Source organism: Tyto alba, unplaced genomic scaffold (genome assembly GCF_018691265.1).
Source record: "Tyto alba isolate M040663 unplaced genomic scaffold, T.alba_DEE_v4.0 Super-Scaffold_6, whole genome shotgun sequence".
NCBI lineage: Eukaryota > Metazoa > Chordata > Aves > Strigiformes > Tytonidae > Tyto > Tyto alba.
In genome coordinates this window covers 30,610,298-30,629,785 of record NW_024881327.1, presented here as the reverse complement: position 1 = coordinate 30,629,785, position 19,488 = coordinate 30,610,298, and the positions used below count along the sequence as shown (strand labels likewise).

The 19,488-nt window shown below is 38.0% G+C and overlaps 2 protein-coding genes across 11 annotated transcripts in view; both read left to right on the top strand.

The window, feature by feature from the left end:
- Positions 1-18,263, top strand: part of KLHL5 (kelch like family member 5) — a 62,413-nt gene extending 44,150 nt beyond the window's left edge. For 7 of the 8 annotated variants that reach the window (XM_032999190.2, XM_032999189.2, XM_032999191.2 and 4 more), the window contains 7 exons: positions 971-1,183; positions 5,337-5,523; positions 7,389-7,613; positions 7,906-8,068; positions 11,975-12,187; positions 14,460-14,631; positions 16,702-18,263. In XM_032999190.2, the coding sequence (XP_032855081.1) occupies positions 971-1,183; positions 5,337-5,523; positions 7,389-7,613; positions 7,906-8,068; positions 11,975-12,187; positions 14,460-14,631; positions 16,702-16,758 (1,230 nt within the window). In that variant the 3' untranslated portion in view covers positions 16,759-18,263. The remainder of the gene's footprint in view (positions 1-970; positions 1,184-5,336; positions 5,524-7,388; positions 7,614-7,905; positions 8,069-11,974; positions 12,188-14,459; positions 14,632-16,701) is intronic. The other variant, XM_042808120.1, reaches the window with a different exon arrangement.
- A 233-nt stretch (positions 18,264-18,496) lies between these two features.
- Positions 18,497-19,488, top strand: part of WDR19 (WD repeat domain 19) — a 46,724-nt gene continuing 45,732 nt past the window's right edge. For all 3 annotated transcript variants that reach the window (XR_006166995.1, XM_042807598.1, XM_042807597.1), the window contains exon 1: positions 18,497-18,533. Coding sequence is in view for 2 of the 3 variants with exons in the window: in XM_042807598.1 (XP_042663532.1) it covers positions 18,528-18,533 (6 nt within the window). In the remaining variant the exon portion in view is untranslated. The remainder of the gene's footprint in view (positions 18,534-19,488) is intronic.

Genomic DNA, 19,488 nt, shown 5'->3' with positions numbered 1-19,488 from the left:
TTTATTTTACTTTTCCTTTGCTTCCTTGTAAATGTGTATGGGGAAAAAGGATAGACATGATCTTAACCTTTTCTATTACATTCAGGTTTCTTACTGTAAGTTCACAGTGCTAATTGTGTTTCTACATACTTTTCTGCTATTTCTGCCTAAGTTCATGAGAATCCTTACAGAATATTCTGCAAATCCTAGTATTATGAAGTAACAGGCTGTCAGTGTCGGAAATGTTACATATTGTGACTTTCCTATTTTGAAGTAAGAATTTGTTGCTGGAAATGACAGATTGAAAGTTAAAAAATTGAATCCTATCAAAGTAAATATTGTTAATAAAGCAAGGCATGTACAGTATTGTGGATTCTTGGTATGTTTTGATCCCCAGTCAATCAGATCAGCTGTACACAACCTACAAAATAGTAGAATAAACTTACAATAATCCATTTTAAGTCAACAATAAAATTGTTAGTGTTGTTTATTTTCTCTGAAAACTTAATGCCATAATATAATCTAGCAGTTATGAAAACAGTTAGTTGTGCCCAGTACTTGCAGCATGTCGTGCTCTTTGCTTGACAAAGCATCTTACATGGTATTACACATTGTCAACATGAACAAATTGCACCTTTTTTTTTTTTTTTAAACTATACTTCAGAAAGTATTTCTTCAGTTTGCAGTGCCAAGATAGTAACCCCTACCTACCATTGCTCATTTCTGTCCATATACTTCCCCCTCAGTTGTTTCAGCACATCTATCTGTGGGACTGAATGATAGAGTTGGGGGAATGATCAGGAGTTAAAATAACTCAGTACATTTTTATTTTACTTCTTTTTTTCTCCCAGGTCAGTTCTCCAGTGGTATTTACGGGCACATCTGAGAGATGGCGTGAAGGGAGGGAAAAGAGGGGAAGATGTAGCAGGAGTTCCATAAAATGTCTTTGAAGTATGATGTCACGTGTATTAAAAAACCTTTTCTTTTTCAGGAAAACTTCATGGAAGTAATTAGAAACCAGGAATTTCTATTATTGCCAGCCACTGAAATTGCAAAGCTTTTAGCAAGTGACGACATGAATATTCCTAATGAAGAAACTATACTGAATGCACTACTTACGTGGGTTCGACATGATTTGGAACAGAGAAGGAAAGATCTCAGTAAACTCCTGGCTTACATTAGACTGCCTCTGCTTGCTCCCCAAGTAAATTGTTCAGTTCCTCTCTAATTTATACCATGGTTACAGTGGGCATAATGTCTACAGCCTTGATATATTGATAGTGACAAATCATAAAAGCTTCAGGATGCTTAATGATTTCGATTCTTAGAGCTGCATATGAGGACTTAGCATGTTGTATAGGCATGATAGTTTGTGTCTGTGAATTGCAGCATATTCTGATTCTAACCTGAGATCACTCAGGACACAAGAAGGGGTGGAGCTGCTAGGAAAAAAATCGCTTCTGTGCCTAGAAAAATCCTTTTAATATTTCTTCTTTATGAAATTTGCAGTTTATTTGGATCACTACATTTCATATAATTGTAGCTATCCTTGAAATTTAGGAAATACAATTTCAATAAATTATTTGGAGTGATTTTTTTTCTTCCATTAGCTTTTGATAAACCATCTTTGGGTGCTTTTTGTTATTCCCAATGAATACTTTTTCTCCTCCTTGGACATTTACACACAATGTTCAGGGAGACTTGAGCTCAGTTTGTTTAAATAGTTGTGAATTACAGTTTTCTTAGTCATGTAGGAATGGCTACTCGTTAGTGTCATGTGTAGCATTGTATTCATTATCTGATAACATGCATGTAAACTAGGTTTGATATTTTTTTTTTTTTTACCTTCTCTTGTGCTAGCCTTCCTTGCTGGGCCTTCATTAATAATATTTAACACTTACTATACAGTCAGAGGATTTTGCTTTACAGTTTTCAGTTTGTTTAGTGAGAATTATCTCTATTAAATGGAGAAAACCATTTTTTTTTTTTAATGGAACCTGAATAATAAGTAGAATTAATTAACACGACAGAAACTGAATTTGAGTCATTCATAGTGATAAATCACATACACAACATTCTGTGTATTACCTGGTACCCTTTTGCTGGATTGTAAGATACACTAGCAAGCATTTTACTACTAATATTTCCGTACTGATTATTACATATGCAGTGGCAGGATTTTCTCAGTTGTGGCCTTGACTTTGTAATTCACTTTTCCTAGAAACATAATACAGGGTAAGCCAGGTGACCTGGAGGAAATCATTCTTTTGTTGAGCATTTAATTAATTGATAACTAAGTAGACACTGCTGTATTCCTTTTACTTAATTGACTGTAATTGAAACATCCTTAGAAACTGAAAGTACAGAATTTTTCTGAGAAATATGTACTGAAATCAAATTACGTCCACTGAATAACTGATTAGGAAAACAGCAGAATGAAACACAAAAGCAATACAATATTTCACTTATTACTTTATCTTTTTCATGACTTCTCCAAATGTACACTTGTATTTCTAATACAATATTCTTCCTGTTGCCTTTTTATTTATTACTTCAACAAATTAAAGTTTTATAGCTGTGATTTTAATATGGCAATAATTAGTGCATTGAGTAAATTAGTTTGAAGTGCCCAAAACAGTCTTAACATTTTCAGAATCATGTTTTGGTTCATGACCACATGACATTAGGCAATCTGACAGCAAACATAACATAATGAAAAGGTTTCCAATTTTACGGTTGAAGGGTTAAAGCTGCTTGAAAGAAATTAAATTAGTAAATTGAACAACTGGCAGAAATCAATAACATTGCAAGCAGAGATACAAAGAATATTAGATTCATACACTTGAAAAAAACAAAAACAACTTTGGGAAATACTGTAAAACTGTAGTACTGGAAGCAAAAAACCATCATGAATTGTTAGTCTTATTGGCTGTTTTTATGCATTTCTTTGTACATAGCATTCTGGTATCTCTTTGGATAATGCAAGCAGTGTCCTAAATATTTTTAAGTCCCTTTTTGCTCTTACAAAGTCTAAAGATGAATGTTTGTCAGCTTCTTAAGCTGTAAGGTGGCAGGTATTCCATCTCTGATAAATTAATGAAAAAGATGATTAAGCAATTTCTGAGTTACAAGATGGTTCAGTTTCCTTTTAGACAGAAATTCTTAGTACTTAAGTATCTGCACTACCTGTCTCTTCATCAGGTTTTCAATGACTGTAATTTCATGCTAACACATCATTTGTAACTGCTCAGTTATAAATGCTTTTAGTACAAGGAGCTATGGAAATAATAAAACTCTGAAAAAATTGGCTTTCATTTAAGCAAGGCCATTCCAAGTTCTTTGAGTGAAGAATATTTACAGAAAATTGTAATACAGTAGGTTTAGTTTCAAGATCCTGCAGGTTTTCTGGGTACCAAAACAATCTTAGATTACATTTCTTTTTAACTGAGATGAGTTTGTTTTTAGAGATTGAGACTCTGTGCTATGAGAACTTATTTATACGTTGAGGGGGTTAGAAACAGGAGAAAACATAGGTTGCATCTTGTTGTTTCAGAAGTCATATATACACACATGGTGTTGCTTTAAATATTAAATGCTGCTCGACTATCAAAAAACTATATTGGAGGTAAGAACTGGTCATATTGGATACAAGCCTTAATTTTCATGCATGCAACTATGATGATGTCCGACTTAGGACAGTAGTAATTGATTTTTTTTTTTAACTGTGTGCAATTTTATAGCATTTCATGCTCACAGTTAAAAGATGGCTTTTAGTTTACTATTTTATAATCACACAGTGTCCATATGAAGTGATAGAAGTGGTAAGTAGTGCTTTGGGTTAAGAGAAGAAACAATGGGTAGTATTGAAAGTAAAGAACGAAAAGTTCCCTCTGCTAATTTACATGAGAACATTTTAATTTGCTATTTTAAATAGAATCAGAACACCACCCAAATGGAGAAATACTGCAAAAGTCAAGCTTAGTCTTCAGAAAAATCAATGGCAAAGGGCTTTGAAAGATTTTTTTTTTTTTTTATTCTCTGTGTATGTTAATTATGTTTTCTGTCATAGTTTCTGTTGATCTGACTGATACAGAGATGCTCAGGCTTGGCGGTCTGTACTCATCTGTATCTCTTCTGGAACCATCGATGTCATATTTGCCACTTGGCAGTCCTAAGGCAGCCATAAGCCAGGGATACACACACCATATTATGCACAACTATTTCATAACTAGTCCCTTCAGTACTGATTACTAATTTCACAGCAGTTTTACACGTTACCAGTTGGCTGTCAACAGCTCAACAATGACATCTCATTCTGGTTTGTGGACTTCTAATATTCAGAAAGTGTTTGGATTTTGTGATGGTAGTTCAGAGGTATTTGCCTTTTCCTCACTGTTCTGAAAACTGTCCAAGTCCCAGTGTGGCACTTCACTTGCTTTTTCCTCTGTTGCTCAGGCCATGTCTTGCAGCTCAGAAAAATGCCAGTTGTCTAGACTTCTAATGATTACAGTTGGGACACTCAACTTGCTAATATGTTTTTAATGCAGTCTGACAAACATAGAGTACAAAAGACTCCAGAATCTTTAAACTTAGTAACTTTTATTAGTAGTCTTTATTTAATTGATTTGTCAGATTTAAAATTCAACACTTGTCAAATTTGCTTGCATCCTTGATCTTAAAATTTTTAACAAAGGCTTGTATTAATTGCTATACTGTGATCTGAGTCACTGTCAGAGTAAGGAATAGAATATATATTAAAATATTCTGTCTGTGCCTGAAGCGGCTTTTTCAGACCTCTTGATAGGGCGGATTCAGGAGCAAGAGCATGAGGTTAAACTGATTTACATACCAGGAACTTGATTCCACTTCCTTGAACATACCTGTAGTGGCACTGGAACACAAGATTTTGCTTTCTTCCTTTGGACCATGGAAACATTATAGCAGCCTTCCAGTACTTAAAGGGGGGCCTAAAAGAAAGCCAGAGGGGAACTTTTTACAAGGGCATGTAGTGATAAGGAGTAGTGGCTTTAAATTGAAAGAGGGTAGATTTAGATTAGACATAAGGAAGCAATTCTTTCCTGTGAGGGTGGTGAGCCAGTGGCACAGGTTGCCCAGAGAAGCTGTGGCTGCCCCCTCCCTGGCAGGGTTCAAGGCCAGGCTGGACGGGGCTTTGAGCAACCTGGTCTAGTGGAAGGTGTCCCTGCCCATGGCAGGGGGTTGGAGCTGGATGGTCTTTAAGGTTCCTTCCAACTCAAGCCTTTTTATGATTCTATGGAAATGTTTTCTTGTAATCTTGTTTTTATTCTTTATCTAGTTTATACCAATACAGCTTGTTTAATTTTCTTTCTTCTTCACAGTTTCTGGCAGATATGGAAAATAATGCACTCTTTAGGGATGACATTGAATGTCAGAAACTCATTATGGAAGCAATGAAGTACCATCTGTTGCCAGAAAGACGACCTATGTTGCAAAGTCCTCGCACCAAACCTAGAAAATCTACAGTGGGCGTGTTGTTTGCAGTTGGAGGAATGGATGCAACAAAAGGTATTGGCTTATGTAATGATTACTTGATGAGCTGTTTTGGTTCTTTTTAAAACAAATGTTCGATAGATGTTTTTACAACATGTTAATTCTAAAATTCAAAGATTGTGCAGTATAGAATATGAAACATCATAAATCTACACAGTTTGTTAGGTTAAAAAAACCTGTGTGGGTTTGGTACTGTAAACATTCTGGAGGTTAGACTTATGATTGATTTGAAATTATCAAGTAAGTATCTGATTTCTGAATAGTGAAATGTTGAAAGTAGTGAAAACAAATCTTTATTTACTTGAGTGGGAAGTAATTTGGAAAAGGAAGAAAATGATAGGGCACAAAGGTGACATGCACATGCATTAAAAAAGCCCATAAAACTATGCTTTTTGACTAATTGTTAAATAGTTCTGTCAGAGGTAATCAGATTTTCTTTTTTTATAGACACTTCCATACTGTTTAATAGTAGTTAGAAGGAATCTGGCAAGTTAAAAAAGTTATGGCAGAGGAGTTTTCTTTCATTTGTTGTTTTAAAATTACCACTTACAGTACTTTGAGACTACAGGGCAACTGAGAAGCACACAGCTGCTCACTCACCCCTTCCCTCTCAGGAATGGGAAGGAGAAAATAAAGCAAAAGGCTCTGGAATTGAGATAAGGACAGGGAGGGTTGACATTATGGTCATGGGCAAAAGACAGACTTGTTAGGGGAAGAAAAAGAACATCAATTTAATACAGACAGTAACACTACTACTTAACAAACAGAGTAGGACAGTGAAAAGTATTACCACATCTTAAAAACACCTTCCCCCCACCCCTCCCTTCTTCTCAGGCTCAGCTTTGCTCCCAGTATATCTTCCTCCTCTCTCCCAGTGGCGCAGGGGGGTGGGGAATGGGGGGATGGGTGTTGCGGTCAGTTTATGGCACACTGTTTCTACCAATCCTTCCTCCTCAGGGGGAGGATTTCTAGGATTCCTCACACTCTTCCCCTGCTCCAGCATGGAGTCCCTCTCACAGGAGACAATGCCGCACAAACTTTCTCCCATGTGAGTCCCTCCCATGGGCTGCAGCCCCTCCCCAGCTGCTCTAGTGTGGGTCACTCCCACTTGTGCGATCCTCCCAGCACCCGACTACAACAGTAGAGGCTTCTTTCAGTCCTGGCCTTCTTCAGGTACCGCTGCCTGCTCCGGTGTGGTGACCTTCATGGGCTGCAGGGGGACAGCCTGCCCTCCTACCATGGGCTGCAGGGGCGGTGGGGGGAGGGGGGGGTGTCTCCAGTGCACCTTCTCCCCCCACCTCCTTTCTTCCACTGGCCTCAGAGTTTGCATAGGTGTCTCCCTCACAGCTCCAACTCCTCTTCCCAGGTTCCCCTTCTTAAATAGGTTATCACAGAGGCATGGCCATCATCACTAACTGGCTTGGCCTTGGTGCAGAGGTGGGTCTGACTTGGAGCCAGGGGAGCTTTGAGAAGCTTCTCACAGGGGGCCACTGCTGTAGCCCCCTCCACCACACACACAAACCCAGCACAGTACTTCATGTCACATAGCTTCAGATTTTTTTCCTAGTATTACAAACCAGTTGGTTTCAATATATAATTGCATTTTACAAGGGTTGTTTTAATATTCCTAACATTTGCATTTCTAAAGGCTTGACTCTGCAGAGCAGTTAGATATCCTGCTTTTTGTCTTGAAAAGCACTGAGAAGGTCATCCATTTATAATGGTGCAGTTAATTCCTGAGGAAGTCAATAAAGACTATTTGTATACATAAAATTAATAACATGCTGCAGGATGTCACGCTGTCTTGTGGGATCAGCATATTGCTGAAATAAAAATTACCCCAATACTTTTTTTTACAACTTGCATACGTTATCATTCAGGAGCTACAAGCATTGAAAAGTATGAACTTCGTACCAACATGTGGACTCCTGTTGCAAACATGAATGGACGAAGATTACAGTTTGGAGTTGCAGTCTTAGATGATAAATTGTATGTTGTTGGTGGCAGAGATGGACTGAAAACATTGAATACTGTGGAGTGCTATAACCCTAGAACAAAAACTTGGAGTGTAATGCCACCTATGTCTACTCATCGTCATGGTCTTGGTATGTAGAGTTCTGTAAGGGATGAATGCATATTTTTAAATGGTTATCTGTTTTAGGATTGGTCAAAAAACATTTAGAAATAAAGTTTAGGGGGGTGAAAACTTTGTTTTAATGCCAACTGCTTATTGAATGTCTTTTCTCCTTCAGATTATATCCAGCATTGGCTACCAAAAGGAAATTTCTTTTTATTTGTTTTTAAGTATTTTGTGATGCACACTGGACTGTCACTAGGAAAACGTCATCTTTTTTCCCCGTATCCAGAAGTGATTGTTTTTCATATCTATTTTTTTAGGAGTAGCTGTATTAGAAGGTCCAATGTACGCTGTAGGAGGACATGATGGCTGGAGCTACCTGAATACAGTAGAAAGATGGGATCCACAGGCTCGTCAGTGGAACTTTGTAGCTAGTATGTCAACTCCAAGGAGCACTGTTGGTGTAGCAATATTAAATGGAAAGTATGTGAAGGCAACTTCCATTTTCTATCTCATTATTTTAATGTAATTACAGGACCATCCTAAATGACTATTAATCATTTCTCTTGAAAGATACCTGTTGATAGCTTTAAAAACTGAGTTTCTTCACTTACAGAAAAGATACTGTATTCTGTCAAGCAAGCTTCCCCACAGCATCACAGTGCCCCTCAGTATCACTTATGAGACACCATCTCTATGGGCTAATAAGTAGTTACCATCTCCTTAATACAGAAAGGGGAAAATGGTTGTTCTCTTTCCCTGAGACTCCAGCGATTTCCTGTTACTGTGATAGTCTGAACAATCAACTTCCAAAATTACTGTAAAGTCATGGAGGAGTAGTCATATTGCATTAAATCAGAATAGTAAGATCTGACAGAATTAATCTAATCTGGAGTGGTACATGAAATTTCTAAAACTGTTTTTTAGTGAAAATATGCCTTATTCCTAATACAAAGCATATTCAGGCAAGTAGGTCATTTTATGTTGCTGTCACAGGAAATGGCTAGAAGTGATCTCAAGGAGTTCCCTAATCCATTCTCCAACCCCAAAGCTTGAATCAGTTGTATCTATAATACTCATAGCCAGAGTGATGATCTTCTTAACCTCCAGTGGTAAAGTTTCTGTAACTTCCTAAGCAGTCTGCTTAATTATTGATACATCTGTGAAGTTCTCCTCGTGTCAAGTCTTAAATAACTTTTGCTGCTGTATATTATTATTGTTTGTACCATCCAAAGTGAACATGGAAAACACATCTTTTCTTTCCTATTTGGAACAGCCTTTTGTATTTAAAGACACGTTCCCCCAGTATTCTGCCATCAGGACTCAATAACCCCAGCTCCTTCAGTCTCTATTCGTAGGCCATGATTTATAGACTTTGAGTGATTTTAATTGTTTTCCTTTGGACTAGGTGTAATTGTTCTATAGCATCCCAAAATACAACTGGTTCTTGACTCAAGCTATTACGAAAATAAAAATCCATTGGAATCACAGAATCGTAAAATAATTTGGATTGGAAGAGACCTCTGGGGTCATCTGATCCAAGAGCAACTCAAATCAGGGCCAACCTTAAAGTTGGATCTAGTTTCAAAGCTAACTTAAGTAGTTCAGATCATATCTTGAGTTTTTAATATCTCCAAGGATGGAGATTCAGCAGCCTCTCTGGGAAATCTCTTCCAATGGTCAACCACCATTGCACTGAACATTTCTCTTCTAATATCTGATTTAAATTTCCCATGTTTGAGCTTGTCTCTTTTTCTTCCTGCTTTCACTGCATACCTCTGAAAATGATCTGTCTTCCATATAACCTCCCATTAGGTGGCTGAAGACAGCAGCAAGATGCCTCCTTAGCTGTCTCAAAAATTCTTAAGACTTAACAAAGGCAGCTCTGTCAGCTTCTCATATGTCATGTGTTCTAGCTCCTTCATCACCTTAATGACCATCAGCTGGACTTGGTGCAGTATGGTAAAATCTTCCTTGTATTGAGAGCCCAAAGCTGGACACAGTATCCAGAAGCAGTTTTATATGTACTGAATAAAGGGATCAGCTGTTACTACTTCAAGGACATATTGCTGACTTGTTGTCTACCAGGACTTCCAAGTCTATTTTTGCTAGGCTGCCACATCCTGTCAGCTCCCAGCCTGTACTACTGCATCAGAATATGCCATCCCAGGTACAGGACTTGGCATTTGCTTTTACTGAACTTCATGAGACTGCACTCAGACCATTTTTCCAGCTTGTCTGTGTCTCTCTGAATAGTAACAAAGCCCTCAAGTGTATCAGCAATTCCCCTTAGTTTGATACTATCAGTAAACTTCCTAAGGCTGATTTCCATTACATCTTTCAGATAATTAATGAAGACACTGAGCAGTATCAGCTGCAGTGGAACACCACTAGTAACAACCTGCCAGCTGGACTTCATACTGCTGATCACAGCCCTTTGAACCCAGTAGTCCTTCCAGTTTTCCACCAGCCTTGTAGTGGGCTTATCCGAACCATATTTTGCCAGGATGGCTACAGGAATACCATAGTAGACAAAACTAACCTGATTTGATGAGTAGTATTGTGGTTGTGGCAGAATATTTACATTCTCGTGACACAAATTTTCGCTTCTTGCTTACATACTATCTGACACATCTCCCTTAAGCTGTTTGAATATCATACTAAAACAGCTTTTCACCTTTTTTTTTTTTTTTTTTTTTTCCAGAAGGGTAGTCTCCTACTAAATTAGTACAGCTGAAATGCACCTACAAAGGGACCTGTGAGCTCTGAAACGAGTCTAGGAATGAGTGGAAAAAAAGCTCAGTGGGTGCAGGAAGGAGGGAAGAACTTGAATAACTAGCAAGTAGTATGCTTTGGGCTGCCTTGCAACTGCAGTCTCAGATGCCTAAGTTAGGTCTGAAGCTTTCTATATATTCATCAGAGGGTGTCCCAGTTGTGGTGAAAAGCACCAGAATTACAGCCTTGCATTTCTCTGTTATAGAACATTCCCTAGACTCATAATGTAGGCAGCAACACTAGATGCCTATAGCTAAAAAGCATAAAAGTGCATGCAGCAGTTTAGCTGTGAGGGAGCAGTAGCTTCTGCACTTTCTAGTAATATCTATCTGTAACTTAATATATTTCAGATGGTTTGCTCAAAACCTTCTTTTAGAGAAACTAATATATCTGTCTCCATGTCAGAAATGTAAAATCACTGCATAAGTGATCAAAACTCTGTCATGTTTTTGGGGGGAGGTAAGGTGGAGGCTTCTTTTAAATGCTATGTTGCATAAAGGATTGATTTTTAGTCATGGACTTTTTGGAACTGTAACGGGATTTTTCAGTATTCTTCAGTACATACCTTACCTTAAACAAGTTGTATTATTAAGCATGGGAACTTCCATACAATTGGATTTTTTTAAAAGGTTAACAAAATTATAACTGAGAACTACTGGGTCAACCATATTTACAAGATGTTTTTATATAAATTTGTTGGTCAGTATATTAAAAAAAAAAGAACCAGACAATGGTGTTTCCTAAACTGAGGACATATTTTATAGTGCTTCATAGCAACTGTTGTAAATTGTTCACACTATCATCATATACAGTATCTAATGTTTATTTTATTATTTAACCATGCTATAATGTCTCTTAGGCTATGAAAGGATTTCATTAATGATATTTCAGGTGATCTCTCAAACTGGACTTTATTTCTGATGAGTTGTTTCCTTTTTAGAATGGCTTCTGAGTTCCTACCTTTCCAAATAATAGTGCTGGGCATTTCTTCTTCTAAGCATAGATTGCTCATAAACTCTTTATCAAATTTGATTATTTGATTAGTTTTAAAGATTCATCAGTGATGGAGTGCTCCTAAACCAAATCTTTTCCTTCTAGCCTTTCCAAAAAGTTGAAATCCTTTAATACCAAATGCTAGAAACCTTTCTGTTAGAACTGAGCAAACTAGGCCACCTAGTGGGTGTGAGAGACTTAACGTAGTGCTGTCATGCACAAACTGAAGCCCAGATCCGAAAAAATACTTGGAATGCCCAAGGTGAGGCAGGGCAGAGTTGTTGCATGCACAGATTCATTAATGAATTTTTTCCTCTCACCCTGCTAGAAATGGGCCTTTGTCTGTCAAGCCATGTAATTGTAAATGTTAATTATATGCATAGGTTGGAACATAAATGCTGTGTTATAGACAACAATTTTCTGTAAATTATCATTATGCATTGATCATGACAATAGGAAAAGACAGTAGCAAAATCTTATCTGAGTTTTCACAGCAGAACATTCTATCAAAAGTTGAAAGTCTCTGTCTAAACTTCCCTGTCTAATAAACCATACGTCACTGGGAACTTTGTCTTGTTCAGACAACAGTTATTTACTTTTTTTTTTTCCTCCACTTTGTAGGCTTTATGCAGTTGGTGGTCGAGATGGAAGTTCTTGTCTTAAGTCAGTGGAATGTTTTGATCCTCACACAAACAAATGGACCCTCTGTGCTCAGATGGCAAAAAGAAGAGGTGGTGTAGGTGTAACCACCTGGAATGGGTTCTTGTATGCAATAGGTGGTCACGATGCCCCAGCATCAAACTTAACATCCAGGCTGTCAGACTGCGTAGAAAGGTAGTAGTATCCTGCTAGTAATTCTAATAGTGCTAGTCTACAGAGTGATTTATGACAAGAACTGTAAGTAGAAACCCAATAAAACAGCTGTGTTATTTTTAGTGTGAGCAGAGGAAACTTAAGTATAAAAACATACTGTATAGTCATAATATGATTCAATATGTTGCCAAGACAGATTATTTAAAGCAGATTCTCCCTAATGCACTTCATCTAGAATTTTTTTTTTCTAACAGTCTCACTGAATGAATTATGATTGATTACTGAAAACAACTTGGAATTGAATGCTTTTAAAAATGGAGAACTTCTTTCACACAAGAAGTCTATATGAGTTCATATTATAACTTTTTGAGGAGTTAACAGTCACAGTTGTGGATCCTTAAATATTCTATTCTCTGTTCTATCCCCTGATGACAGTAGGAAACTGGCATGTAATTCAGTCATTCCTAAATTGGTATGTCTTTACATAAAGTTATTAATTAATGACTCTATTACAAATTTCAGAAGTGTGATCCATAAAATAATTAAAAATGACAGTAAATACTTCATAATGCATTGCATTAAGTCTTCATTGGTACGTCAAGTATTTATGAAATATGCTTTAATTTTCTTCTCCACCCCCCTCAAACTGTAAAACTTCCTTCTTAATCTCCTAACCCCATCCTAATCCTGTCTCCTAATACTTACAGTCATTCTTCATCACCCATCTTCTCCTTTTACTAAAGTTCTTTATGGTGGGAGATGTGATTCACCCTCTACTAAACAGAAGGGGAAAAAAAAAAAACAAAAACAAAACCAACAAAAATAACCAAGACAAAAATTCTACCACAAAATAGAGCTGTAGTTTTCAAAGTTAGTGTCCTAATAGACCCAAAAATATTTGGCAAATACCAAAGTTTTAGAGGAATGCAGGTAATGAGAAGCCCAAGAAAAAGCAGTAAGTTCATGTATTTTTCTGCTTCAGTATTCTCTGAAATGAAGTTACAGAACACATGACTTTAGGAATCATTTTGCAATGCATTTTGTCCTCGCTCCTTAAGCAAGATGAAATTGAAGACCACCAGCTTCATGGAAATGGTTCATTTCAAAAATTACCAGTTTCATAAAACCACACTAAGCTTCTGAGTATTTGATTACCAGTATATTTTGCAATACAAGTCACTTTTCCCAGATAAATACATTGATTTATGTATTAATTATAAAAGAACTTAAATTGAAAAGTAAATTCTGTATGTAGCTCACTAATCCTCTTTCACTACATTATACTTCTATTTGTAGCATATGCTTCAGTCAGTATTTTCATCTTCAGATTATGCTTGCATTCATTTCTATAATACTTTGACGAGAGAACTACAGATAAAATTGTTAGAGTTCATTATATCTGTGTTCTTCATGCAATTCAAGTAAATTAAGACTAGTGTCTTCCAAACTTGCTTTTAGCAAGTGTGATCTCAGGATGGTCTCTTAGCCAAATAAATATTTACTTTGTATAGTTCTTCAGAGCCCTTCAGAGATCTATGATTACATTGGGTTTGTTGTAATCATCTGTAATCTTAACATTGTCTGTTTCAGTCAATTTAAAATATGTTCCTTGACATAAGAATAGTATGAACTCTCCTATGTAGTTCTCAGTTTGACTTGTAAAGAAAGTTATATTATTCTAGAATCACATTTAATGTTTTTCATTAAACAATCTGTCTTTTACTATGCTGATGTTTCTGATGATATGGAACTATGAATAAAGAAGTGCTGTAAACTGTCTTAAGCGTTTTGCATTTCCCCCAGAATTTTCTCAAAATGTTTTCTGGTTGTTTTTGGTTTTGGTGTTTTTTTTTTTTTTTTTTTAATGGTTATCTTTCATGGCAACTAACTCTCTTTAGTACCACATACAACTTTAACAGCCTGTGCTTTGATATGTAGTAGTTATAATTTAGAGCAAGCACTTGCTCTACTACAGTGTAGCAGCAGAACTATTTCTGGAGTGGTACGTTTAGACATACAGTAAGAAATGTATTTAGAGCAGCTGTATGTATATTATGTATTACTATATGGAAAGCAGCACTAAGTAGATACATAGCTAGTACTGACTGTATTACCAGATGACTAAAGAAACATTTTCAGAGTATCTGGGGGAAAAAGTCTTTTGAAATTAACAACCAAATCTGTGCTGCCTAATAGTACCTGTTCTCTAGTGCCTTGAGAGCATTAATTTTGGTACTTTTTTCCTGTTGAATTTTGGCAACAGTTTTAGAGCATAACACAAATTATCTTTTAGGTATGATCCAAAAACAGATATGTGGACTGCAGTGGCCTCTATGAGCATTAGCAGAGATGCAGTGGGAGTATGTCTTCTTGGTGACAAGTTGTATGCTGTTGGAGGATATGATGGTCAAACATACCTTAATACAGTGGAGTCTTATGATCCCCAGACAAATGAATGGACACAGGTATAGTTTCTGATCAGACCATACACTACTATTTATCTTGTTATTTGAAGTGTGCCTCTTTTTATAAGGATAATTCAAATACTTCTCTAAGAAGCACTTTCTTACTAGTCTGCTGTAAGTGTCTTTCTTCTTTGTTCACCATCTCGAGATGATTTATCTTGAACAGACAGTTGTTAACTTTTAGTAAACTGCCCTTCTGTCTTTGGCAAGACTATAGCTATTTTCTTTGACAATTTCGACTACTGTTAATAACATGTATTGACAAGTTCCCCAAACTGTCATAAAGGTTTCTGTTTCCATGACTTTCTATTCTGAGATAAATTATAAGTTAGTTTTTAGCTCTAATGTGTGTCTCGGCATGTTTATAAATTTCTTCAAGGTTTTGGTCATCTTCTCATAAATTATCCCTTCCTGATATGAATGGTATGTACAGTGTGTGCAACTTTCAGGAAGCCTTTTCAAATTTCTCTTTACCCGGCTCAAAAAAAAAAAAAAAAAATCAATTCCTGATCAGAAACCATTACTGTAAATTCAAAGTTTAGTTACTTTTACTTTTTTATAGCTCCAGGAATGTGTGCCTGTGTGGGAAGAGCACACATAAGGACATCCTGATCAGGCAGTCCTTTGTTATCTACTGCCATTTGAGATACCTTGAAGTCTCTACATCCACAGAAGGCTGGCAGATATAGTACGGTATCTGTGGGAGACCAAGGCCCTTCTGGAGTTCAGCTGCAGGCCAGGCTGAATGTCCAAGTTCATTTAGAATAGCATTAGACACCAGTATTTAGGCAGCTGAATTCTGACCTCCTGAATATGCTAACCCAGTAATAGCCCCAAATCTCTAATTCAAAAAGAGAACTAAACTGCTTTCTGTCAGAATCTCTGTAGCACAGAAAACTGAGCTGTCCATTTCCCCCCACTTCATACTGCTGCAAGATCTTAAAACATAAGTCATCTAGGAGGTTCATCAGAGCTTGGGGCCCTCAGTGGCAGTACTTGTAATGATAACCCATGGCATTATTTGTCCTGCTAAAGAAAAAAAGTGTACCAGAGGAGAGAAACAGTGCTTCTCACCATTGCATCTAAATGAATCTTGTATGATGTCTAGGTGGTGACCAACTGTATGTACCTTTGTATCCTTAGCTTTAACACTCTATATCTCACTGACTCTTGTGATCCCAGTATATAGGACAGTTTTGAACACTTTCTAGAGGGAAGTGGAAGTGTCTGTGTACCTTCCTTCTCTTGTTATGTCAGCAGTCTGCCACCACTTAATCCACATACAATTCAAAAGAGGGTAGTAGAATTTTCTCAACTGAGGTTTGTCAGAGCCACAGTCTGTTGTTTTTTGGGGAAAAAAAGAATTAGGGGAGTTGTCATAAACATTCTTTTTTGTCTTCAGAATAATCTCTGTAGCACTTAGTGTAGTATTCATGTACACTCCAATACTGTGAAGTTTAAAAGGGGAAGCTAAGGTGAATGTTAGAAACTACCTTTCTCAAGCCCAACAGAATCTCAGCAGAAAAGGGTCTTGCCAGAAGTAACTTCTATTTACAGAAGTGGGAAATTACTCTGATTCCAAGAACTCTAACAGGATTTTGTCAAATATTCAAGTAAAAAGGAGAGGTTGTGCCTGTCATGTTTGGTATTCTCTGTTTGAGAGAAAAATGCATCATTTTGCCAACCATTACTCAGGTGTCAGACTGCGTAGCTCAGGTATTCAGTTTGTACCATAAGGAAGGATTCTTTTTCCTGTAATACCAAGTGATTGAAATTATCAATAAGAATTGTTTCATATTCTTGGAGATTGATATTGCTTTCAAAGCGCTTCACTCTCTCATACAAATATCTTCACCTTTGTTTTGGGTTTGTATCCAAGTTTTGGAACAATTTGCTATTTTTTTTAAAGTCATGCTAACAGAGTGCAGATGATATTGTCACTCTTGTGTAGCTGTACAACTATTATTCCAAGAATTAACTAAATACTGTCCATTTTAAGGGGAAGAAAAAATACTTAAGGCTGACTGCATTTATCTCATGGATTTTTTTTGTGTGTTTTTTTGCTTACAGGTTGCACCATTGTGCTTGGGAAGAGCTGGAGCATGTGTTGTGACTGTAAAACTGTAAATTTTTTCTCTACAAAGGTGACATTCTCCTCCATAGACTCAGATGGTTTCTTTTTTCCTCAAGCAAATTACCAGTGCACCAATAAACACCAGGTGCAGGGTGTCTACCACAGCAAAGTGTTTGGTCTCAAGCTAACATGTACATGTTGTTCTTACAGACCAATATTAAGCACATCTTAAAAAATCATCTTTATTACCCATATGTTACAAGAATTTTAATTGTAAGAAAACAAGCTGCAACCAGCCAGCTGCTAGCATAGGACTTCTGTTTAGGAAGTGCTAAGAAATGAGTAAACTCATGAGTGAACTCACTATAATAATCAAATGTTACAAAGCCAGGGCCTTGATCCCCCCAAATATGCAGAGGAATGATGCTATAAATGGATATACTTCCACTGATACAATTGAGTCTGTCTCTGGATGAAACAAGTTAGAGGACTGGATTCCAAATATTTAATTTACCTATAATAAACATGTTTGGCTACAGGTATCTGAGCTATTATAATGCAGGCTGACAAACCAATGCAAACCATTGTAAATGGCAGGCATAATGCCTGCCTTGGAAACGAAGTTGTGTATTTGGTGAATCTTTTGCACTTTTGTCATCATTCCTAGTTTAGAAAACTTTTTATTTAACCAAAGCCTTATTTTAAATATTGTCTTCTTATGCTAACAGAAATCTGCTATTTAATAATTTCTGCCAGAGATTTTTGATATCCAGTGTACTTTTTGGATTTTCAAAGTTTTTGTGAGATGCAGAACATCATACCTTTTGCTCTACTTTGGTTCTTATATTTACTTTGTTATTTTTAAGGAAAAATCAATAAGCATGAGTTATTGAAAGAATCCTGAAGCGTGATTTGAAGTTAACCAATTTAATATTTGCACTTTGGAACATTTAAAGCATTCCATTACATCTAGACTAATTCCATTTTTACTTGAGGCTTTGCACTAATTTGAAAAGTATAATTTTGTAAAATGAAATGAAACTATTGTCTGTCTGTCTGTCTAGTAATGTTACTTCAAAATGTAAAGGGTCTGGTCCTGCAAGATGCTTAATTGCCACCATTTAAGCACATTCGGCGTTTTACAGGAGAGTTACATGTGCCTCGCAGGATTATATCAAATTAGTTACATTATTTAACAGTTGTCTCAATTTTTCGGATACTTTCTAATTTGCCTCCTGAGCCCTATGCTGTTACCCAGAATTGTTTTGAACAGTCTGAATGTTCTCAAAGTCTTTTTGTATTTGCTTTTCTGTGCCTTGTTCCTTGTTTTCAAAACAGTAGATGTGTGTTTGCGATGGAAAAGGGGAATACGTGAACGCATTGAATGTTTTTCAAAAGTTTGAAGCGTCCGATACCCAAAGTCTTTGTACATTTGTAATTTTAACCGTGTTAATGCTCTCAGTGAACTATTTATTGTTTTAGAAGAAATTACTAAGCAGTGAAACTTTGTGATGAAACCTGCACTGATTGCAGTTGAATACAGCTAAACTGAAACGCAGCGTCGTTGGCGTCAGCACCTTTTTTTCTCTCGCTTTAACCGTCCATTTTGTGTGCCCGCACGCGCGCCTTCCCAGGCCTGCCCCCCCCCCCCGCCCTTCGCCTCCGCTTCCTCCGCCCCATTGGCTGCGGGGCGGGGGCCCCGCCCTCTCCGTCTCCGGGGTGACAGCGACGCCGGGGGCGGGGCGGGGCCGAGCGGCCGGGGGCGGGGGGGGCGGCGCATGCGCGGGGTGGGGGGGGCGCTGGGCGGCGAGCGGTGGGCGAGATGAAGGTGAGTCCCTTCGGCCGCCGTACGCCTTGAGGGGGGGGGGGGGGGGCGCGGCGGGGCTATGGCTCCCGCTCAGCGGTGCGGGCCGCTACCTGCCTGCGATGGGGTGGGGATGGGGGGGGAAGGGGGGCACGGCGAGGAATTCCCGCTCCTGCCTGCCTCCAGCCAGCGGCGGCCTGACGCCACGGGCAGGGCTGCCTGAGGGGAGCCGGGGCCCTTCCCGCCGCCGGCTCCGGGAACGGGCCGCGGGAGGCGCCGGCTCCAGGCTGGTCTCCCGTCGCTGTGCCCAAGCGCTGGCTCTGACAGCCGAGAGGGGTGCGAGGGACCCTCCTCGGGCAGCGGTTAATTGGTTAGGCCGAAAGGAAAGTTTCCTAAAATCCCGTGGAGGCTTTTAGTTTATGCGTTACTGTACAGTGAGAGCATGAAGGGCTGGAGCTTCTTTTATTGTTTGTTTATTACAGATTTTATTAAAGTTTTTTTTCAAAATAAAACATAATTGTCAGATGTTCTTTGTGCTCGTGGCACGTAGTGCTTGTAGTTTTGCACTTTTTGTGAGTAAAATGTGAATTACGTTCAAGAATGCCTCAGTTTATGTTCACCCAGAAGAAGGGATGGGGAGCCTTTGGCAAAGAATTGAGTAAACCTGCCAGGCATTTGGTGGGCACCAGGTGTTGGTGTTTATCTGATGACGTGGGAGGGAAGAGGTCGTTATAGCAAGCTGTGAAACAAAGTTGTGGGCGTTGTTTTACACCCAAGCTATACAAAAATCTGTGTAGGTAGTGTGCAAGGAAAAGGAATTTGGGAAACTTTCTTAACTGGAGGCTGAGAACTCCTTTTATAGTTCAGTAGCTTTGAGGTCTTAGCTTTTGAAACCAAACAATTCAGAGAGGACAAAGTAGTTACATATCTTTAAAAGCTTGGATGTTGAGCCTTCTATGTTTTACACACTGAAAATGCT